Source organism: Jaculus jaculus, chromosome 5, assembly GCF_020740685.1.
Source record: "Jaculus jaculus isolate mJacJac1 chromosome 5, mJacJac1.mat.Y.cur, whole genome shotgun sequence".
Lineage (NCBI taxonomy): Eukaryota > Metazoa > Chordata > Mammalia > Rodentia > Dipodidae > Jaculus > Jaculus jaculus.
The window spans coordinates 18,082,266-18,107,068 of record NC_059106.1 but is presented as its reverse complement, the minus strand read 5'-3'; the positions used below and the strand labels follow the sequence as shown (position 1 = coordinate 18,107,068).

General features: G+C 45.1%; 1 protein-coding gene across 1 annotated transcript in view; it reads left to right on the top strand.

Moving 5' to 3' along the window:
* The first annotated feature begins 7,273 nt into the window (after window positions 1-7,273).
* The window catches only part of Gpr39 (G protein-coupled receptor 39), a 242,754-nt gene continuing 225,224 nt past the window's right edge, over window positions 7,274-24,803 (top strand). Inside the window, exon 1 of the mRNA XM_004659726.2 lies at window positions 7,274-8,477. Coding sequence (XP_004659783.1) covers window positions 7,631-8,477 — 847 coding nt within the window. The 5' untranslated portion in view covers window positions 7,274-7,630. The remainder of the gene's footprint in view (window positions 8,478-24,803) is intronic.

Below are 24,803 nucleotides of genomic sequence, written 5' to 3'. Positions count from 1 at the left end.
TAATGAACGCCCTCCACTTTTATTTTATTTTATTTTATTTTTTATTTATTTGAGAGCAACAGACAGAGAGAAAGGCAGATAGGGAGAGAGAGAATGGGCATGCCAGGGCCTCCAGCCACTGAAAACAAACTCCAGATGCATGCACCCCCTTGTGCATCTGACTAACGTGGGTCCTGGGGAATTGAACCTTGAACTGGAGTCCCTAGGCTTCACAGGCAAGCGCTTAACCGCTAAGCAACCCCACCCTCCACTTTTAAGTACATTTTTCTAGATGGGGAAAGAAAGGAAGCTAATACACAAAATGCTATGTTTTCTTTTCTTTTTTTTTGTTTGTTTGTTATTCACATTTATACACCTTGTTTTCTGCCTTATAGAACATTTCTGTTTTCATGAATAAAGCTTTTTGACTTTTCCTTTATAGTTTTTAGGATATAGTTAATAGGTATAACAAATACTAAGCACATGTAATTGAAAAAAAATTAGATTAGTCATTGTTTAACAAATGAAAATGAGGTGTAATTATTATAATATACTTTATTATAGCTAAGTAGTACCATAAGAAATTGATATGGAAAATTACAAATGACATAATTTGCATCCTTTTTCATATAAGTTTTTTTTTTTTTTGGTTTGGTTTTCAAGGTAGGGTCTCACTCTAGCACAGGCTGACTTGGAATTCACTATGCAATCTCAGGGTGGCCTCCAACTCATAGCCATCCTCCTACCTCTGCCTCCCGAGTGCTGGAATTAAAGGTGTGTGCCACCACACCTGGCTATATAAGTTCTTAAAAAAAAAAAAAAACAAAAAAAACAACTATTTTTATTTATTTCAGAGACAGAGAGAAAGAGAGAGAGAGAGATCTCACTCCAGGGCCTCTAGCCATTGAAAATGAACTCCAGGTGCATGCACTACTTTGTGCATCTGACATTACATGAGTATTGGGGAATCCAAGCCAGGCCCTTAGGTTTTGCAGGCAAGCACCTTAACTGCTGAGCCATCTCTCCAGCCCCACATATAAATTCTTTACTTTTCAAATAAATTCTTTGAAACCTGGTGAGCACTGCTAGGTTTGGATTCCATGTGTGTTGGTAGCTTTCCATCTCCGTAACAAAATATCTGAGAAAAATCAACTCAGAAAGATTATTTTGCTCATGACTTTAGAGGTTTCAGTCCATGGCCATGTAGTCCTCTGGCTTTAAGTGTCAAAGAAGGCTGCCTAACACATGCCAGCTTGGAAGTCAAGAGGCAGAGGATGTACTAGAGAAACCACTGGCTGCAGTCACAGGACATCCGAATCTCACGGTGGAACTAAAAGGGAATCCAGCTCCTGCCTGACCAGCCCTCTAATGCTAGAAAGCCCTATGGGAGCTGCTGGAGGAAAAATGGTCACCAAATAAACAGGAGACCCTACAGACTACAAAACCAACCAGCTGGTCAAGAAGTACACACTTAGGCAATTGTGGCATGTCTCTGCAAGTAACCAACTGTTCTGTGATTGGACATGAGGTCCGCTCAGTGGGATAGAACTCCTGTTTGGTTTGGAAACCAAGCCAGAATCCCATTGTGAGGAAACTCATAGATTCTAGAGAGAAGTCTTCACTGGTCTCTTGAAAAGAAGAGGGGGTTTGTACTTTCCCCCCAATTACTCAAATTTGGGTATCCCCCTTAAACTCAAGCTGTTCTCACTCTTGTTTGGAGAATCTAATTTATTTTACAGATGACAGAGAAAACAGAGGAGAACCAAGACCTATCAATAAGACAAGAAGAGCCAACTGCCTACTGTAAGATATGCCACCTCTATGACATCTACCAGGACCCAGAAGAAATTGCAGGGGAAGTGACAGCGTGAAAACCGCTCATGCTACTAGCCTGACAACCACCTTCAGATTAATGGTAGCAAACATGGTGATCAATCAAAACCTATCAAAATAGGAAACTAGAGGCTATAGAGAGCTGAATAGTAAATTAGACTGCCAATAAACCTGTGATGGCTCAGGGAACATTGGAAGGGGTGGGCTGGAAGTATTGTAAGAGCCACCGGGTGGGTAGGAATATCCTGAGGCACAGTTTCCCGCTACCCCAAAGGGACTGACTAAGCCCTTTGTGACCCCACAGTGAATACCATACACCACTGAGGAGGATCTCCAGGGTAATGGGAGCTGGGGCAAGGGAATAAAACAGATTAACTTGTTATAATTAATACAAAATAAAAATTATATAAAAAAGACACAGAGGAGGGACCTGAGGTCCAAATATTCCCTTCAGTGACACACCACCAGTAACCTCACTTCCCTTCATGAGTCTCCCTCTCCTAAATGGTCCACCATTCCTAACCATCCCACAGGCTTGTCATGAAGCATTTAGCATGTGGGCTTCTAGGGAACATTTAGGATCCAAATTGTAACAATTTCCTCCTGGGATGAAGTGGGTGATAGGTATCAGCCTGGTTAATCTTTATGCGTAAAAGTGGAAGACCTCCTTTAAAATAAAAATAAATGAGATTATTTGCCAGTTCTAATATCTAGTTCCTTCATAATTGCTTTGCTCTTTATTCACCCTGCGCAGTCAGCTCCACATTGCTGGGGTAAATATCCAACCAGACACAGTTTATAGGAAGAAGGGAATTCTTTTTCAGGCTTACAAAATCCAGGGAAACCTTCATTAGTGACTGAAGAAGTTGGTGCCCTTTCATAGATCCAAGCAGAGAGAAATAGCCAAACAACCAGCACCACCAGCTGGCATGAACCACCAACACCAAGGACAGCCAGACCTCAAACTGCTCTCTACATACCTTTGGTCTGAAATGTAGATCCACCCCCAAATACACCTGAAGGATGAACCCCAGGATCCCCCCCAGTATTACTTTATAAATAAATTTGTCTGTATTGTTTGTGCTTTTTCAAAATATTTGAAGCTGGAGCTGGAGAGATGGCTCAGCAGTTAAGGCACTCTACTGCAAAGCCTAAGGACCAAGGTTTGATTTCCCCAGTATCCACATAAAAAGTCAGATGCACAAAGTGGCATATGCATTTGGAGTTTGTTTGCAGTGGCTGGAGGCCCTAGTGTGCCCATTCTGTCCCACTTTTCTCTCTCTTTCATTCTCTGTCAAATAAATAAATAAGTAAATAAATAAATAAAATATTAAAAATGAAGCTTTCTTTGTATTTGGATATATAGTTACTCTGATCTTATCATGGGTCATTATAAACAAGGTGCTCTTCATTTGGAACACAAAGTGTTATGTGAGCTTAAATGAGTAAGTGTTTTCAGTCTGAGCATACAAGATAATCTAAAAAATTTGTGTGTGAGCATGAAAATCCAATATATTTACATTCATGTATATGTAGGTGCATTGGGTATCAGTGTAAGATTATATTTTAAAGATGAGAATTAGGCTTTAAAAAGGAAACCCACAAAAGCTACCAGGCTCTCTGACTGCAAAGATCATCTAGAACCTATAGGAGGTAAATATACATTTGTATGGGTCTTCCAGCAGAATGACCATGTGCTCAGCTGACATGAAAGGGTACCTCTGATATTCTTTCCTCTCTTTCTTTCTGAGACAGGGCTTCATGTAGACAGGCTGGCCTTAAACAATTTGTAGCCAAGGATCTTGACTTCCTGATAACACTGCCTCCACCTTCCCAGTGTGGGGATGACAGGCATGTTCCTCCATCTATAGTTTATGCAGTGCAGGGGATGGAACCAGGGTTTCCTGCAGGTTGGGCAAGTACCGTCCCTACCAGCTGAGTGACATCCCACAGCCCTCTTGTTTTTGCCTCCACGTTCCCCACTATGCAATATGCTGCTAAAAAAAATCTAGGTTATAAGGCTTCAAGCACACAAATACCACACAAGTCTGTTGTCAACAAGGTGAGAGGACATTAAACAGTTTTGTAATTGATCTTAGGAAAAGCAATGGTGAAATGAACACTTAATTCTCCCAGACCTTTGTTTAAAATGTAGTTTCTGGGGTTGGAGAGATGGCTTAGTGGTTAAGTGCTTGCCTGTGAAACCTAAGGACCCTGGTTCGAGGCTCGATTCCCCAGGACCCACTTAAGCCATATGCACAAGGTGGCACAATCATCTGGAGTTTGTTTGTAGTGGCTGGGGGCCCTGGCGTGCCCATTTTTTCTCTCTCTCTCTCTGTCTGTCATGCTCAAATAAATAAATAAAAATAAAAAAGTAGTCTCTTTTTCTAAGCTTTTTATCAACAACTTCTGTACATATAGATAATATAGCAATAATCCCTTTGTAACACCTTCATTTTCCCTTTCCTGAATCCCCTCTCCACTGAATCCTGTTTTTTTTTTCTTTCCAACTAGTCTCTCTTCTAATTTATTTTTTTCCCTCCTTTTACGCAGGTCTAATGTGGGTAGCATCAGCCACTGTGAGGTAATGAAGAACATGGGCCCTTTGTGCAAATGCAGTTTTCCATCTTTACTGTAAGAAATGAATTTTAATTAGTTTGCTTTTCTCTTTGGCCAAGCATTTGTAATCTGTGTTCACACATTGGGGAAGGAAAAGAAAAACTGATGAAAAGAATTGGACAGCAATGGGAATCTTGTCTGTGCTGAGCAAGCTGGGATTATCAAACATACTTCAGGATGATTGGCATGCAGCAGCGGGGACAGGAAGCCCAGGCCTAGGGACATAAAGATCTTCCTTTCCCCCAAAGACCACTGTCAAATGTAGAGTACACTGATTAGGCTAGACCAGTGAGCACAAGGATTCCCTCTTTGCCCCTCCCCAGTGCTGGAATGACAGGCATGCACTATCAGGCCAGCACGTCCAGAGATTCTGTGCATTAGAACTCAGGTGGTTAAGTTTGCATAGCAAGCACTTTACCCAGTGAACCATCACCCTCCCCCAACTATGTTTATATATATATTACCTCTGTGTGTGTGTGCGCGCGCGTGTTTGTTGGGGTATTTGTGGTATGTGTTGTGTAACAGGGCTGGCTCACGTGTGGTGGCCAGCGCAGAAGGTTGACACATAGAGTGTCCTGCTCTATCACTCTTCTGCCTGGTCTTGTTTGAGGCAGTCTCCCTTTTTACTGGTCTCTGCTCCCCTGTGGGGCTGAGGTTACAAACACACGTGGCCACGCCCAGTTGTTCTACCCGGCATTGGCATTGGGAGATGTGACCTCTGACAGTCTCAGGCCCCCTCAGGCCCTAGTGCTCTTGCAGGAAGCACACCCAACCAGGAGCCATCTCCCCAGTCCCCAGTTATATATTTTTAAGTTGCACAGCATAGAATGTGATCTATACACACAATGAAATAATGGCTACAGTCAAGCAAGCAACTTCAAATTTGTCACCTTTCAGGGTGACTTTGTACATTTGATTTTAGGCACACTTAAGCATACTAGTGTATTAGCAAAATTTTCTTGTGCCTCATAACATTATTAATGGTAGTCCTCCTGCTGTAAGTTAGAGCTCCAGATTTTTTTCTTACATAACTGCATCTAGACATACTTTGATCTGTGGTTTTCCCCATTTTCTCTCTTGCCTTGTCCCAGGGATCTGCCATGTTATACCGTGTACTTCTGTTTTTTTGTGTGTGTATGTGCATGTTTGTGGTGTGTGTATGTATGTGCCAGTATGTTCGCACATGTATAGGTGCACAGATGTGTGTGTGTGTATGTGTGCGTGTGTGTGGAGGCTGTTGGTCCATGTCAGGTCCTTTCTTCAGTTTCTCTCCACCCTCTTCTGAGACAGTGTCTCTCATTGAACATGGAGCTGATCCATTAAGCTCGACTGGCTATTCAGCAAGTCCCAGGGATTCCCTGCCTCCATCTGATTCCCTGTTTCCCCTGCTCCAGTGTTGACATCACAGTCAGAGAAGGAGAGGTGTTTATGCAGGGGCTGGGGATCTGAACTTGGGCTCTCATGCTTGTACTTGCAAGCATTTTACCCTCCGCTGGCTCTTCTTAAGATTGCACACTTACGTGACATCATCCTTTCCCTCACTCTTTTGTGGCTGACCCAGGGAAGTTCTTATCCTCTGAATAAACTAGTTCCTTATCTTTAAAATGACGACCCCCACCTCCATGTGGCAACAGTGACAATGTAAACGAGAACCGGACAGAGCTCAAGCTAGAAAGGGTTCTATTTCTCTCCTTCCAGGTACCTGTGCTTGTCTCAGGGTAACCCTTTTACCTCTCACTTATACATGAGACATTAAAACAAATATTTTTATTTATTTATGGGGGGGCACAAGCCAGGGCCTCTTGTCACTGCAAACGAACTCCAGATGAGGAACTGGGGAATTGACCCCAGGCGTCAAGTTTTGCAAGCAAGGGCCTTTAACCACTGAGCCATCTCTCCAGCCCTCAATGAGGCCTTTCTTTTGACTATCCTGATTGGGTGTCCCATAAGGCATAGTCCGATTCCCTCCATCTTACCTCACCCTTTGATTTTGGGATCAGAAGTTGAAAACGGGCCCTTAGACATTTTCCTGTCTCCCTTTACAGAGGGGAAAATGTCATGGTCTTTACTGCTGTGTTTCTATGCAGTCGCCCTGTGAGACAGCGGGGCAGCCTCCTGCGCAGTCCTTGATATTTGGGGAACAGCTCCCTGGGAAGACTCGCTTCCGTTTTGGGGCATCCGGGTGGGCTGTGTCATTCACATCCATATGCATGTCCCCAATTAGAGACTTCCCGTCGCCTCCCAGAGAATGGCTTGAGTCGTGGAGCGAAACCGACAGGAGAGCCTTCAAGCTCCCAGGGTCCCCTGGGCGAAAAAGCGCCTGCACAAAACACTAGCAGGCAATGAGCAAAATCTGGCTTTAATGGGGATCTAGTGACATGTTAGGGTCGACTTGCTCAGGCGGCAACTCTAGACAGTCATTCATTTTAAACACCTGGGTGGCTCAACGTCTGGATGCCAAGGGCTCAAGCTCCTGCAGGGCTGCTGGGAGAACGCAGGCTGCGCGGAGCTGGCCAAGTCCTGCTCTTGCCAAGGGGCCAGGACAGGGGCCAAAAGTTTGTCTGGCTCCAGGCCCAGGAGCGCCCTCCAGCGTCCGGGGCGCGGCACGCCCTGGGGATGCTTGCCCCTGGAGATCCCCAAGTCTGGCTTGGGGCAGCTACGTGGGTGGTGGGGGGAGGTGCGCTCACCCGCCTTCCGGGGTCAATATCTACGCGTTGAGTCAGACCCTGCAGCCGGGCTAGTTCTGCAGGCCGGCGGCTGAGCAATCAGTTGTGGTTAATGATTGACGACTCCTGCTTCCCGCATCTCGGGAGAGGGAGTTCCTGCCCGGCGCGCCGGGGCGGCCAGTGCCAAGGAGCCTGGAAGGGGAACCGAAGACTACCGCCAGGCTGAGCGCTGGGGAGGCACGCCAGGGACCCGGGGTCTCACCGAGAGCTGGACAGACGGGCAGGAAGCCCAGGACCTCTCCTTTCTCCCACCTCACTGCTGCACGATCAGATCAATCATCCCTCAGGCACCTCCACCTCTCCTTGGCTGAACCGCTCCAGGAAGTTTCCACCAGAGAGCCGCAATACAAGATTACCCTTGGCCAGCGAACTCAGAAAGCCCTGCTGGCGCTCTGGTGGGGTGAAAACAACCACTTTTGGCCTCTGCTGGAGGAGGAGAAAGGAAGGTTGGGAGGCTTTGAGATCGGGCGGTCATGGCCTCATCCAGTGACTCCAGCAAAGATTGCTCCCGTGTCATCGATCACAGCCACGTCCCCGAGTTTGAGGTGGCTGCGTGGATAAAAATCACCCTCATCCTCGTGTACCTGGTCATCTTCGTGGTGGGCATCCTAGGGAACAGCATCACCATCCGGGTCACTCAGGTACTGCAGAAGAAGGGCTATTTGCAGAAGGAGGTGACGGATCACATGGTGAGTTTAGCTTGCTCGGACATCTTGGTCTTTCTGATTGGCATGCCCATGGAGTTCTACAGCATCATCTGGAACCCACTGACCACGCCCAGCTACGCGCTGTCCTGTAAGCTGCACACGTTCCTCTTCGAGGCGTGCAGTTACGCCACGTTGCTGCACGTGCTGACGCTCAGCTTCGAGAGATACATCGCCATCTGTCATCCTTTCCGGTATAAGGCCGTGTCTGGACCCTGTCAAGTGAAACTGCTCATCGCTTTCGTCTGGGTCACCTCCGCCCTGGTGGCATTGCCCTTGCTTTTTGCCATGGGCACTGAGTATCCCTTGCTGCACGTGCCCACTCACCGGGGGCTCAATTGCAACCTCTCTCGGACCCGTCACCACGAACAGCCCGAGACCTCCAACATGTCCATCTGCACCAACCTCTCCAATCGCTGGGTGGTATTTCAGTCCAGCATCTTTGGGGCCTTTGCAGTCTACCTCTTGGTGCTGGTCTCGGTGGCTTTTATGTGCTGGAATATGATGAAGGTGTTGATGAGGAGCAAGCAATCCAAGACGGGGCCGCAGCTACAGCTGAGAAAGTCCGAGAGTGAGGAGAGCCGCACCGCCCGCAGACAGACCATCATCTTCCTGAGTGAGTCTGGGGCGAGGGGGACCAACGCCCTCTCTGGCCTTAGAGGTGTAAACTGAAGTTCACTGAAGGTGAAGAGTTATAGCAGAATGAGAATGCTGGCCTCAGACAATTCATGAAATATCTTTAGTTGAAAGGGGGGTGGCTGGAGAGATGGCTTAGCGGTTAAGGTGGTTTGACTGCAAAGCCAAAGGATCCCGGTTCGATTCTCCAGGACCCACATAAGCCAGATGCACAAAGGGATACACACATCTGGAGTTCGTTTGTAGTGGCTGGAGGCATGGCACACCCATTCTCTCTCTTTCTCAAATAAATACATAAAATATATACATATATTTTTTTTTTTAAAAAAGAGTTTACAGGGCTGGGATGATGGCTCAGTGGTTAAAGGTGCTTGCTTGCAAGCCTGCCTCCCTGGGTTCAATTCCCCAGCAACCCCCATAAGCCAGTTGTAAAAAGGTGTTGCAAGAGTCTGGTGATTGTTTGCAGAAGCAAGAGGCCCTAGTGCACCCCCCCCCCATGAAAATAAACCAAAGGGGTAATAATAGTAAAAGGTACTGAGGAGATGGCTCAGTTGGTAAACTGCTTGCCACACAAGAATGAGGACCTGAGTTTGGATTCCCAGGAATCATGTAAAAGCCAGGTGTGGAGGTGTGAGCCTGTAGTCACAGCCCTGGGGTGGTAGAGGCAGGAGGATCCCCGAGGCTTGCTGTTCAGCTAGTCTAGTTGAATCGATGAGTTGTGGGCTTAATGAGAGACCCTGTCTCAAAAAGCAACATGGACAGTAACTGAAGAAGACGCCAGTATTGACCTCTGTCCTCCACACACACACACGAACACACGTGCACAGATGCATGCACACCACACACATGCATATGCCAGTAAAAAGAGCAGAAGAATACTGGGAGATAGGAAGGACAACGTAGGTCACATAGGAGAGATGAAAGTCCCTTGGAAGGGAACAAGTTCTGCAGAGATAAAGGGAGCGCTTATCTCACCCTGTCTTTATCCAGGAGAACCTTTGCAGCCCATGAGATTTCGTTTCCATTTTCCTTCTCCTTTGGAAAGGCCAGGCTGTTAGCACCACTGCTGTCCATGCTGTGACTTTATTACCCTCAGGAGAGATTTGCAGGTCTGAAGACTCAAGCCCTGAGATGCACACTCCCCACTTGATTTTCTGCTGCGGTGGGTCTGTTCCTTCCCAGAGCAGAGAAGCATGGCAGGGCTGTGTTTGATCCAAAACTCCCAGCTTCCCAAATTTCCAGATTCATAGGACTTGACTGAATCTCCTAATGTACTTCATTCTGGTGCAGAACTGCTTTTTCCGAATTTTGTTGTGATGCAAATATTTCAACTTGAAGCTCTCTCTGGACATAAAGGAATTATTTCTAGGCAGCCCAGGATCTAGAAGTATTACAGACACAAGACCAGAGTCTGGAGGGCACCTCCTACCCCCACTCCCCGAGATTTCCAGGATGTTCTATTAAAGAATTGTATGAAGGACACATGGTAAGTCATGGAGACAGACAGCTTAGTATGAAAGAGAAAGACGATCCCGAGAATAGGAATGGGCTAGTGCACTGGGGAGACACACTCACAAACGCCTCTCCACATTCCTATGTCCCTGGTTTTTCTCTACCGGCATATGCTTTGTTGGTTGCATGTGGCCCAGGCCAAGAAGGGCTTCCGGGCCTCTGCCAATTGGCTTATTTTCTATGTTACATGGGGTCCTATTCTGCCACAGAGGACCCCAGAGCCTCCAGAAGATGGGGCCTTGTGGCTGCCCTCTTGTGAGCAAAGAGCTAAGGAATACATGTTTTAGAGGAAAGAAAGTACCACAAGGTAATGTGGGTGTATGAGGGAGACTCAAGTTGATTATTGTTTCTTTCCTTCCTTCAGCCCTTCAGCCTCACTGGTGTTTGTTTTGGTGTCAGAAACCTGAGTAACTGGTTCCAGGCCCAGGGCTCAGGGCCCAGGAAGGGGTGAGAATTTAAAGGCACTTGAGTCTTAGGTCAGTCCTGCCTCTGGCTGAGGGTGGGTGAACAGCTGACTAGACTTTCATCTGTGCAGAGTGGCAGGTGGGAGCTTGCATGTCTGGAATTGTTCCTCATCAGGGACTGTGTTGTAGGTAGGTATAGGCAGGGGCCAGAGGATTAGGAATTCCAGGTTCTTGTGTCCTGGAATGAGGAATTAGACCAGTGGCACGTGAGTAGTGACAGAAGCAGATAGCTCTAACAGTAAGAACATTTCTGAGTAAGGAAAGTGCTCCAGAGCTGGGAATGAAAGGTTAGAAGTTCAATCGCACTGGGTCATGCGAGTGGTGACCTTTTGTGGATCATTTCTTTTTCTTTTTAATATTTTTTGTTCATTTAAAAAATTTATTTGAGAGTGACAGAGAGAGAAAGAGGCAGGTAGAGAGAGACAGAGAATAGGCATGCCAAGGCCTCCAGCCACTGCAAATGAACTTGCGCCCCCTTGCGCATCTGGCTAATGTGGGTCTTGGGGAATCAAGCCTTGAACCAGTGTCCTTAGGCCACAGGCAAGCGCTTAACCACTCAGCCATCTCTCCAGCCCTTGTGGATCATGTCTATGGGCCTTACCTCCATTTGTATTTCCTGCATCTGCAGTCCCTTACACGTGACCCTTGGTTGGGGGTTTCCAGTCTTTTTCTCTGTCGTCAGTCTCATTGCTGTTCATCTCCATGCTCTGTTTCTGCTCTGCTTTCCTATAACACCTGTGTGGAGCAGTTTGTTTCTGTTTATAGAGGAGGAACTGGAAGGGCTGTGGCTCCCTTGGTGCGCTGCTTGCCAGGCTAGCATGCACAAAGTCCTGGTTTCCATCCTCAACACTGTATACATCAGTTATCGTGATACATGTCAGAAATCCCAGTACCACTCAGGAGGCAGAGGCAAGAGGACGAAGTTCAAGGCCATCTTCAACTACATAGTAAACTTTTGCTGTAACATACACACACACAAGCAACCACCTTATGGCTGGGAAATGGGTGTGTGGCCCAGATTTTCACAGACTTGTGGTGGAGGGAATATGAAACAAGGCAGGGCTTTGACAAGGAAGAAACAACCTAAGCTGGTAGGTTAGTACTGCTGTTTTTTTCCAGAATCTGGGTGGGAATTTTCATATTGCTCTTTGAGTCACAACTATGAATATTAGGGACATGGACAATGTGGAGGATTAAGGCAAAAGAGATTTATTGAGAAAAATGTGGAAAAGCCCCAAAGTGTCAGAGCAACCTTACCTAGGATTGCAGTTTACAGCCAAAGAAGGCAAAGAAAGGGGGAAAAGAGGAAATGGCATACTTTCTGAGTGAGAGCTCAGAAAAGGGAGTGAGGCCCAGCAGAGGGGATCTCAGAGCTGCGGCTCCAGGGGAGAGGTTCAGGGGTAGAGTATATTATTTCATTAAGGGCGTAACTGTTCCTCCAACCTCCTCAGCATGTCTTTAGGTTGAGGGGTGGGTCCCTGACTGGGTGGGTGCCCTGACAGATTCTATCCTCCTTCCCTTTAAACCAGGGGAGTAAAGACAGAGCCCCTCCTCCACTGACTTCCAGGCCTGCTAGTTTCTGCCTACCTGCAACAGTAGTATTGTTTGGAGACTTGACAAGGACAGTGAAAGCCAACACAGACTGTATCACCCATTGGCTGTTGCCCAAAATATTCCAGGACAGAATGATATGACCTTTGCTTAAAGCTTAACATTTGTTGAAAAGCTTGTTTGGTTTTTATTTCCTCCAGAGCAAACTATTAGGCATAACTTAAAAAAAATTATTTGTGTGTGTGCACGTGCACACGTGTGCATACATGCATGGGCTTCAATGTGGAAGTCAGAGGTCAACTCCAATGTGTCTGAGCTCCACCTTCTTTAATACAGGGCCTCTTGCTGACACAGACAAACTGCCCGACTGCAAAGGAATGCCAGGAGAGTGGGCCCATGAGCTCTGCACTCTCCTGGCTCTGCTTCCCATTGTCACAGTTGTGTTGGGATCACAGATGCACAAGCCCCTTTGCATCCAGCTTTATGTAGATGCTGGGGACTCGGACCCAGGCTGGGAGACCAGCAAGCGCCTTTAACCTCACCACCTCCAAGGCATCTCATATCTAGCTCTAATTTGTGCTTCAGTGTAAGTAGATTTTCTTAATTAATTAATTAATTTTGTACAGGATCCTGGCCTGATGATTAAGAATTATGGTGTAGATAAGAATTAGGATATATTCATCTATCTCACAGTGTAACATAGGAATTAATGTTGCTTTAATCAAAGGGAAAGAAAAAAAAACATTGATTTATCTTTTCTATTTGACCAATCTATTTGTATTTATTTATTTATTTATGAGGGAAAGAACGTGAGTCTGAGAGAGAGATAGGGAGAGAGAGATGCAGATAGAGAGCCAGGGCTTCTAGCCACTGCAAAGGATGCATTTGTAGCCTCGTGCATCTGGCTAATGTGGGAACTGAGAAATTGAACCTGGGTCCTTAGGCTTCACAGGCAAGCACCTTGACTGCTAAGCCATTTTTCCAGCCATTAAAAAAATTTTTTTTCTGAATGTTCTTTTGTTTTTCTAATGGATGTTTTGAATTTTATATATTCTTTTTTATTTATTTGTGTAGGAGGGAGGGAGAGAGAAAGAAATATATAAAGTAGAAGTGTGTCAGGGCCTCTTGCTTCTGCAAACTAACACTAGACACATGCACTACACAACTTTGTGCATCTGGCTTTACATGGATACTGGGGAATTGAACCCAGGCTGGCAGACCTTGCAAGCAAGCACCTTTAATCGCTGAGCCATCTTCCCAGCCCCCTAGTTGGTGTTTCAATTGAAATTAGCTTCGTTTGTAGCATAAAATCAGAATGCCACCAACTTTAATTTAGAGATGGATAGGACCTCAGAGATGATCTCTTGGGTTAGTAATTGCCTGGAATGAGTTTGTTCTCACTGCTGTCATCATCCTTTCCTTCTAGCTCTTTCCCTGTTCCTTAGAACAACCATGTATTAATTGCCCACTGTGCTCCCAGCGTAAAGATCATTGAATGGCAATCAGGTGCTCAATGTGTGATGATGTCTTGGGGAAATTTACCATTCATATTTAGCCTCTTTCCTCTGCAGTAGATTTTCAAAGCTGTACTTGCAAATGTGTCCTTCCCCAGCCCCCCTGAATTTCACAGAGCTTATAAAAATAGAAACCTCACTAATTAACTCAAGTTAGGAAATAAATTAATGGAGTGAAGAGGAAAAAATTATGGCCAGCATCCATCAGATTAATACGGTGCAATTTGCTTTGAGGGTTTCATAAAACTCATGCTTTGGGGCATTTTTAACCCAGAACAAATGAACATATAAATTGTTTACAAATCACTGAATTTAATATAGTAATTTAGCTGTCTTTTTAGTATTTCATTTAACAGATGGATCAAATTAAAATAAATATTTGCTCATTTCAAGCATATTTTTAATTTAATGTGAAATGTAAATGACGACATAGCACAAGATGTCTTTGGCGCTCTTGAGGCAAAAACACAACAGCAACAACAAAAAACAATTAAGGGTTTCCCACCTCATTGTTAACATTCCTAAGTTGTACATAATGGAAATGAAATTCATAAATCTAGCCAAGATGAGGAAGCTCATGTAGAAATTATTAATTTTTCCTCTCTGTCTTTGTGCCTTCATTGTGTCGAGGTGCTGGGCTAGTGAGTAATGAAAACAAATTGGGAACTCTGGGAGAGGAAAAACTGCTGAGACACCTTCTGGTCTCAAATAATTTGCAGGAGAAACTCTCCTAATGCAGAAGTGCATATTCCATGAAGTTCGAGTGTCTCTTCTTGTCTCCTCTCAGCCCAGTGACAAATTAGTATGCTTTCCCATTGTAAGGTCACAGCTACTGTCCAATGTCAGAGGGAAGGTTGCCCCTCCAGATTCCCGCCTCTTGTTGAAAAAACCAAGCCTAGAGGCTTCCATGGGCATTGAAGATATGCAAACTAAATGTTTCTTTCAGAAAAGAGTCTCTCAGGCTTCCCAGGTTATCTTTCTGAGTGCTCCTCTGGCGTTATTCTCAAATGTACATAGAATGCAAGATCATGAACACATGGTTTGCTGTCACTTGTCACCCACTTTGTGGGACCACGTCTTTGAGCATGGCTTCAAAGAAGTAAAATTTTATGAAATGTGGGGATAACATTCCTCACAAGCATAAAGATATGAGTTCTATCCCCAGTACCCATGTACCAGGCCAGGTGTGGTGGTGCATGCCTGTAAACCCATTGCTCCCAAGGTAGACAACGGTTCTTGGAGCTTGCTGTTTAGCGTAATTGGTGAGCTCTAGACCAGTGAGAGATCCTATCTCAAAAAGAGGTGGATGGTGCTCCTTAGGAAACACTTGAATCTGTCCTCTGGGCTGGACGGACACACACATACACACACACACACACACACACACACACACACATGCATATGCGCCTGCATATAAACATATGCCTACACACATATTACACACATACATGTTGTGGTAGTTTGAGTTAGATGACCCCTATAAATTCATGTGTTCTGAATGCCTGGTTCTTAGTTTATGGCAACTTTGGAGGTAGAGCCTTTCTGGATGGGGTGTGTGGTTGGGTATAGGCTTACAGATGTTATAGCCCAGCTCCCACTGCTGGAGTTCAACTCTCCTGTTGCTGCTTCCTTCTTGCTGTGGCATGGAGATGGCGTCTGGCCTATTTTCATGCTGTGATTTTCCCAGCTATCTCGGAGCTTCCCCTCAAGACTGTAAGCCAAAAGAAACACTTTCCTCCTATAAGCTGCTCTTGCTGGATGTCTTATTCCAGCAATGAGAGGGTAACTGCCACACATGTACAACACACACACACAGGGGGGGGAGAGAGAGAGAAGGTGAATATCATGACAAGAAACTTACCTTATATTTTATAAATATAGGTTATAATTACAATTATCATTAATACTTATAATAGTTATTCCTCAGGAATTACATGTGGCTCTTTGAGGCCATCCTCTTTCCTAGAGAACTGTATGCTGGTAGTTTTTGTGTTTGATTTTTCTCAGCAAGACTTTAAAAGAGCTTTCTCCCAAAGGCTTCTCTTAATTGTTGCTATTTAAATCTCCCTGGCTGAAATACCTGTCTTGGGATCATCCTTGTCAAATTTCTATTCTTTCATTATTAAATGTGCTAATTCAGACAGACCCTCATTGTCAGTGGTGGCCATTTGATTCATGTGTCTTGTCAGCTCCCATTTTTATTAATTTCTTGAAATTCTATACCTTGTATGCAGATTATGACCAGACAATATAATTACTTTAAAATAGATTCCTGTATTCTGGGTTATATCTCAAAGATTACATGGAAGTTTGTCTTAAAGTGCTTTAAGTTCCATGAGAATTAACAGCTGTAAGGCCAGGAAGATAGCTCAGTCAGTAAAGTGCTTGCCTTGCAAGAATGATGTCATGAGTTTGACTCCCAGAAGCCATGTAAATGCTGAGTGTGCTGTGCTCCTGCAATCCCAGTAGTGGGGAGGTAAATGCATCCTTGGGGCTCGTTGCCCAGCCTGGTTAGTGAGCTATCGGGCAAAGAGAGACCCTATTTCAAAGGGTGGACAGCGTTCCTGAGAATGGCATCCAAGGTTATCCTCTGGCCTCCACACATGTGCACACACACACATGTACCTGCACAGACATACAAACTCATGTACATATGAACAGGCATGTACACACACCACACAATACACATGCAAAAGAATCAATAGTTGTTTTCCTGACTACTTTAAGTGATGATCTTGCAATCATAGTTTCACCATCAATTTCCCTAGCAAAGGTATTTTTCTATATTGTAAAATAATATAGCAATCTACTCTCTGAGGAAAAAGTCAACAAAATTAAACTAGTGACTTTTTAGTGTAAGATAGTATTTTGATTCAAATGCTTGAATATATCAGGAAAAAGTTTTGCTTCAAATACTCATATTACCACTTCTATTTCCTACTCCCCTTTATTGATGTCGATATGGCTGCCATAAATGATATTTTGTGTTTATTTTTCTATTTGTAAAATCTGTCATAAATTGCAAATGTCCTGTGATCAGCCTGGCAGACAGATATAATGATGTTGTTTTATTTGTATAATCAGGCAGGCTGTCTCAAAGATTTTATTTCTCTGTTGGAGGGAATGCATAGTTTTTGAGGAAGGGAATATTGGAATCCCAGGCCCTGTTCATTAGGGAGTCTCTTCATCTGTCTTGGTTGCATGCCCCACAGGGGTGGGGGGCTACCAGAAAACAATCAGGCAGGAGAGGCCTTGGTTCAGCAAAGCATTCTGCTTGTTAATGTTAACATGGTGCAGAGCAAAAAGCCATTTGTGAGTTGAAGTAACTCAGGAGGGGAAGACTGCATGGGAGCCAAGGAACCCTGGCCTGCTTTGCTGGGTGACATCCCCTGACCTGCAGCTGTCAGCTTACGGCTTTTCTCTTTTCCACACGTCCCACTCCCCAAAATGACTCTACTTTGACTCCTTGAGTGCTCACCCAGGAGGAGGGTGGTCTTTGCTGCTGGTCACCTTGTAAACAGATGTTGGGAACAACATCTTCCAGTGGGCAGCCCTTTTTGCAAGCACATTCAGGGAGCTGGAGCTAAGACTGCTTTCCAGTTTGTTTCCAGAAAGATACGCTCCAGCAAGTCCTTGATTTGAGCTGTCATCACGGAAGTGTTTGTGTGCCAGTGACCAGCTCATTGCTGAGACAAAATTAAAACCTGAAAAAAATCAATTTAAGGGAGGAAAGATTTACTTCAGTTTATAGTTCCAGGTATCAGTCCTGCATGGCAGGGAAGTCATGGTGGCAAAGCTAGAAGCTGCTGGTCACATTGCATGTGCAATCAGGAAGGAGAGAAAAGGAGAGAGAGAGAGAGAGAGAGAGAGAGAGAGAGAGAGAGAGAGAGAGAGAATATGGCTGCTGCTCCTCCTTTTCATATAGTCCAGGACCACAGCCCAGGAAGTGGTGTTGTACACATTTAGGGTGAGTTTTCCCACCTCAGTTAGCCTAATCGAGAAATTTCCTCATAGACATATCCAAAGATTTGTTTCCATTGTAATTCAAGATCCTGTCAAGTTGGAAACAGATTAACCATCACAGTACCCCAACAACCATCTATAGTCTGGGAAACATACAACATACACTAATTTTTCATGGTTCTAAGATCCAAGAGCCAGCAAGGCTCATGTCTCCTGAGGCCCCTACCACTGGTTTGCACACAACTGCCTCTTGCTGTGTTCTCTCATTGCCTTTCCTCTGTGTGTGTATACTTTCCCATCTCTTCCTATTCTTAGCACATCACTAAGACAATACACTGAAGGCCTTATTCTTATAACCTCACTTAACTTTAGTTATTCCTAATGGGCCCATGTCTAAATATAGTCACCTTGGGCATTATGGGCTCCAATGTATGAACTTTAGAGGTCCACACTGAGTCTATACCACACCATAATTGCTGGGATCCAGTACCCCCCGCCACAGTTCTTTTAGTAAACACAGCTGGTCTCCTATGGTGTTTCCTCTGCCCAATGCTCTTTCCCTTTTGTTCTTACTCCTCACTTTGCTTGTCCCATACCAAGGCTTCCTTGACCAAGCTCATGTCTTCCTTCTCCTTCAAGCTATTCTCAGAGGGTGGCTGGGGAGATAGGTAAGTTGGTAAAGTGTTTGCCTCACCAGAATAAGAACCTGAGTATGATCTGCAGAACTCATGCATGCAAAAAGTTAGGTGCAGTGGTGTGCTCTTAGAAGATCAACCCTGAGGAGGTGCAGACAGGTAGATCTCTGGGGTGGTTGGCTAACCAGTTTAGCTTAATAAGTGAGCTCAAGACCAATGATAGATACTGCCTTAAACAACAGCAACAACAAAAACAGATGAATGGTGTTCCTTAGGAATGACACTCGAGGTCATTCTTCTGACCTGGGCATTGCATATGTACCTATACACAAACATATATGAGTGTACATACAAACATATAGATACACACACACTTTACCACCCAGGCCATCAGCTTGGCCCTGGAGGCAGTATCATTTTGAAAATATTGGACTACTGTACTGTTTGTTCATTTTTATTTATTTTTTTGAGAACAACAGATAGAGAGAGAAAGAGGCAGAGAGAGAGAGAGAGAGAGAGAGAGAGAGAGAGAGAGAGAGAGAGAGAGAGAATGGGCACGCCAGGGCCTCCAGCCACTGCAAACAAACTCCAGATGCGTGTGCCCTCTTGTGCATTTGGCTAACATGGGTCCTGGGGAATTGAGCCTCAAACCAGGGTCCTTAGGCTTCACAGGCAAGCACTCTCCAGCCCGGACTACTGGAATTTTATTGTCCCCTTTAGTTGCATTCTTTTCAGTCATATCCCTCAAGGCTAAGACACAAGGCTAACAGTCCCAGAGGGGAAAATAGCATGTTCTGCTTGCTACCAAAATATCCTGAATCAGTTTAGAGAACAGGGGCTGGTATTTTCTCCCTTGTTAGCTGGATGATTTTCATGAAAGCCAGGCTTTGTGAAGGGTGTGAGCTTCAGAGTTCCTGTAATGTGTCAGGACATGAGCTTGGGGGCTACACTCTTCAATTCTACACAACCATAGATAAGGGGTTTGCAACTGATCTCTGGAAGCCACAGATTCCCTCCCCCCTTCCCCCCCTGCCCCGTTTGCACATGCATGAATGATAACAGTGTGTGTTGAGGTCTGAGGTCAGAGTACAACTCTCCAGTGTTGGTCATTGCCGTCTACCTTGTTGAATACAGAATCTCTGGGTGTTCACTAGCTGGTCTGCAGGCTTCCTGGGGAGGGGGGGGGGGAGAATTCTCTGGTCTCTGCCATTCATCTTGCTTGTGCAGAGATTCCAGAAGCATGCCACAGCATCTGACTTTACACAGGTTCTGGGGATCTGAACTCTGATACTCATGCTTGTAGCTGGAGAGTGAAAACCAGGGCACTGAGATCATAAGAAAACAGCTTCATTAGCTGGCTAAGACTCAGGTGGAGTAATCCCCTGAAAAAAAAAACCTGAGCCTGATTCGAGGTTTTTATTTTATAAAATTTGTCGTAAAGAACAACATAAAATAATGTTAATCACATTTGGCAATATACATGATTGGTTTTTTCTGACTCTAGGCAGGACATGGTTACCTGGGAACTCGGGAGGAAGGGAGGCTCAGGGGTGATGACCGGCCTGCTCACACGTTTTCTGTTTCCCTTTCTCAAGTCTCCTTCGCTCCTTACAGCGGGCTTCAAGGTTGTTCACGTGCATCAGACACATAGCTGTCACCTCTATTCTCTGAGAACCCTTACCACACACCCCCTTTACCACCTTGTGAGTGCTTTACCCCCTGAGCCATCTCCCCAGCCTACACTGATGGCTGAAAGAGCAAACAGCACAGTTGAGTCTGCGGGGCTGCCCCCAGCAGCATTTATTGCATTATAATTTGGGTCTAACTACAGGCTGGGGGTGCTTAATTCATAGGGACACAGCCTGGGGAGCAGCTGGTACCTGACAGTCCTCCTTGCCAGTAGGCTAGTTCTTTACGTCTTGTTTTTCCTCAGGTTGGGTTGCTGGCGTAGCCCTCCGTGGCTTTCTTTCTCTTCCTCATCTTTTTAAACCTATAGGCCCCAATTGCTCCTAGCTTAGGCTCTGGCTAGAAGGCAACTCCAAGAGCAGACATAGTCACAGTAAGTCTCAATGATTCTCTATTGGGCAAAGGCAATGGCCCATCCATTCTTTACTGACAAATTGAAAGTACCTTCCTACATGTGATGAACCATCTTGGACATATCATATCTCAGATGGGGCACAGGCATCTCCTGACTGTATTCTGAACTCCCTGAGATGAGGGACCTTATATACTCATCATGCTTAAAAATTATTTATTTATTCATTTACTTACACATGTGTGCCCTGGGTCTCTTGCCATTGTGAAAGTCGGATGCACGCCACTTTGCGTCTGGCTTTACATGAGTGCTGAGGGGTTGAACTTGGGCCAGCAGGTTTTACAAGCAAGTACCTTTGACCATTAAGGCATCTCTCCAAATTGACTCTTTTTTTTTTTTTTTTCCGAGGTAGGGTCTCACTCTGGCTTAGGCTGACCTGGAATTCACTATGTAGTCTCAGGGTGGCCTCGAACTCTTGGCGATCCTCCTACCTCTGCCTCTGCCCCCGAGTGCTGGGATTAAAGGTGTGCGCCACCACGCCTGGCCCAAATTGACTCTTTCTTCTTCTGTCACGTGTGTAGTGTGTGCATGATTGTGTGTGGGTTTGTACATGTGAGTGCATGCACATGTGTGTTTAAGACAAAGGATAACCTTTGTTGTTATCGTCAGGAATGCCATTACCTCCTTTGATGTAGGGTCTCTTATTAACCCATGGTTCCAAAATTAGAAAAGACTGGATGGCAAGGGAGGCCCAGGAATCCTCTGTCTCTACCTTCCCAGCACTGGCCTTGCAGGTGCATGCCAACGCATGTGGCCAGTTTTCCTTAGATCCTGGGGGTTGAACTCAGGTCCTTATTTTGCTTGTGAGGCAAGTGCTTGGTTGAGTAAGCCCCAGCTCCTCAGTATACTCCTTCACTGGCTGCTCCTGGGATTTCCCGTCAGATGGTCCCTGACAGCAGCTACTGCTCCTGGGATTCTCAGGAACTCTCTCAGCTTCACCTGCTTTTCTTCTCTTGCCCTATAGTGCACACAATTCAGAGATGCTCTCACATTCTTTGTCCCTGGGGTACAAATACATTTCTTCAGTTATTAAACCAAACATGAATCTAGTGTTAAGAAGCAGAGATTTGCAGAAGTAATTCCCAAAATGTTAATCTTGAAATAGGGAGACATTTCCATGTAGGGTTAACCAATCACATGACCCTCTGAATTTGGATCCAGAGATAAGAGATGTCAGAGGGTCAATGCAGGAGAGGTATTTGACAAGGAAAACATTTCTATTTATGTATTTATTTATTTAAGAGAGGGGGACAGATATATACAGAAAGAGAATGGGCAAATAAGGGTCTTTGACCACTGTAAATTAACTCCAGATGCATGAACCACCTGTGTATCTGGCTTACATGGGTCCTGGGGAATCAAACTTGGGTCCTTTGGCTTCGCAGGGAAATGCCTTAACTGCTAAGCCATCCCTCGATCCCAAGGGAGACCTTTCTCATTGCTGATTGTGAACATGGCTATGTCCACATGGCAAAGCATGCAAGCAGCTCTTGGGGGCAGAAAACCAATGAGTAAATACAGACCTGGGTGAGCTCGGATCCTCTGGAGCCCTCGAGACTCTGGTCTGACAAACTTGGGCACTCACTTCAGGCACACAGTGCCCTAATTTATAAATAGCTTCTGTTTTCTGACATTGAGTCTGTGATAATTTGCTTTGTAATCAACAATAGAAAACAAAACAAAAAAGTCCTTGAACCCTGATTAAAGGGCTTCCAAACAAGCCCCTATCCTGCCTTATTTTTATCTTCTAAAACACATCAAATCTCTAGAGGCCTCCCTGAAAGGTCTCACCCTTTAAGAATTGCAACTTGAGGTCAGCCATTCATGCATCATCTGTCTACTGGTCACCTGCACACTGCTTAAAGAACAGGATGCTTACAATATCCAGGGTGCTAGGGAATTTCCCTGGAGTATTGACCTCATAACTCTGGAATGTCAAATTTGAAGGTGGAATTTTTGGAATCTTGAATACATTGAACAACAAAGAAGAAAGTGATGCTGAAGTGATCTGGTAATTGTTATCCTTCAGGCAGATTTTCATGTTGCAGTCTGGCACTTAGTAGGTGCTTGCATTAGTTAGAGTTCTCTAGAAAACATAACTGATAGAATGAATTTCTGTTCAAAGGCCATTCATTAGATTGACTTACACGAAAGGGTCTGGGTAAGTTCAGCGATGGCTGTTTGCAGGCTGCAGAGGCTGAGAACCAGGAGATGTTCAGTCCACAAGGCTAGACGTCTCAGCAGTCCCAATCTGGGGCTGAAGACCTGGAGGATTCCTGGAGAGCCACTGGTCTTCAGTTCCACATTGGAAGACGGAAGAAGCTGGGACCTAGTCAGTGAAAGATCACAGTAAGCATGTAGACAAGTTCACCAGAAAGAAGCGCAGGCTGACAGGCAAAACCGGCCATGCCCTCCCCTCAGACCTCACTATATCAGGGCTCCCCAATGTTACAATCTTCCTTCTTCTGATAATCCTCCATGAGAATGGCCTCACAGACCTGTCCAGAAGTATGTCTCTTTCTAGATTCAGATCCAATCAAGTTCAAAATCAAGATCAGCCATCATAGTACTGAATAAATGCTTAGTGAGCATGTTAATGTCAGGATAGCTTTATTTCTTCTAGAAGCTTTCCTCCCGAGAATACTATATCCTTCATCATTTAGCTTTCCATTGAAGAACAGCAGGGAGGGGTAGCCGACAGCAGGACTGAAAGCCAGTCTCAATTAAGAGCAACGCTGGGGCTGAGGAGGAGGCTCAGTTGGCAAAGTGCTTGCCTCACAAGCACGAAGACCTGAGTTCTGACCTCCAGTGCCCATGTGCATGCTGGGCAAGGTAGCACACTCTTGCAACTCTCCTGCTAGAGAGGCAAAGTTAGGACAGTCCCTGGGTGTCCTTGGCCATCCAGCCTTGCCTACGTGGTCGGTGTTTGACTTTGTTTTATAAAAAGTGGATAATGGGCTGGGGAGATGGCTTAGCAGTTAACGACGTGCAAAGCCCACTCGTCAGGGCTTGATTCCCCAGTACTCAAGTAAAACCAGATGCACCAAGTTGTGCATGCATCTGCCATTTGTTTGTAGCAGCTCCCATTCTCTCTCTCTCAAATAAAAATGCTATTTTAAAAGGTGGATACTGTCCATATAGCAGTGTCTGAGGTGGTCTTCTGGCCTCCATTACTAGACAGCTTTGCCTTTTTTTTTTTTTTTTTGAGTTACTTTTTGGATCCTGCAATTTAGAAACCTGAAAAAACACTCCTGTCTACACTTACTGTGTGTAAGAGCCATTCTGGCAAGCAGAGGATTTTTCAGAAAACCCCTCCCACCATTTTACACATCTCCAGGTGGCTGCGAGTTGAAGAGCAGTGGTGTACCTAAATTCTACAGCGCAAGCGGCAAGCAAGGCTGCAGCGGGAAGTTTCTGTTCTACTTGTTACATGTCTCACTGGCTGTGAGACCCAGGGTATGCAGAAATGGAAGTCAGGCCCAGGAGCAAGGAGTCATCCTCTTTCTCTAGTAAAGGGGAAAATATCCACCCTGCCTGTGAATAAAACACTCTGCACACAGTGTGTGAGCACAGCAGATGCCATTTGGCTTTATGTATTATAATTCCTTGGAAGACATGATATACTCAGCAGAAACATTGTTTTCTGGGGATTTACGAGTTGATTTTGTATATTCTACAGTTCTGAAAAATTAAATATCACATTGAAATGACAGCTGTGCATTTTCTCTTTAAAGGACAGCTGATGGTTTGTTGCCGTTTTTCCGAGTTCAAGTTGGTCTTGGCAGAGGTGATAAATGGGTTGCCGTGGTGACTGGCAGCTGCTGTCTAGAGGGTGAAGGAGGTTTCAATAGAAGCCATCTGGATTGTTTCTTGGGCATGGGGTTTTCTTTGTTATTGAATCTCTTGTAAGCTCACTTCCTCCAAGAAGTATGACTGGATTGATTTTAATCATTTCTGAGGTTCTTTATATTTCATTGGGAGATTGTTATCCAATATTTATTTATGCATTTATTAATTTATTGCAAGTGTGAGTGCATGTGTGTGTGGGGAGTATGCATGCTTGTGTGTGTGTGTGTAGGTCAGACAACAACCTTGGATGAACACACTTTTCTGAGGGTAGATCTGTTGGTTAAACCTAGAATTTACTGTTTTGGCTCGTCTAGGTAGCCAGCAAGCCCTAGGGATCCCTCTGTCTCCATCTCCTGAGCACAGGGATGACATGCCATCTCACCTGGCTTTTGTGTGGGTTCTGGGGATGAACTCAAGTCCTCATGCTTGTGCCACAAGCTCTTTACAGAACTTAGCCATCTCCCAGCCCTTGTGCAGAGTTTACTCAACTTTGTTTGTGATTCTATAGTTTGGTGGAAGTGTGAATCCAAAATGGCTCAGACGGAACAGGAGGGTAACTCAGTCATTAAAGGAGTTTCATTGGAAATCCTGCCAGCCAGGATTTAATTCCCTAGCCACCCAAGTAAAGTATGACACAAAGTGTTTAGTGCAAGTGTTTAGCATTCATTTGCAGCAGCAGGAGACCCTGGTCACACACACACACACACACACACACACACA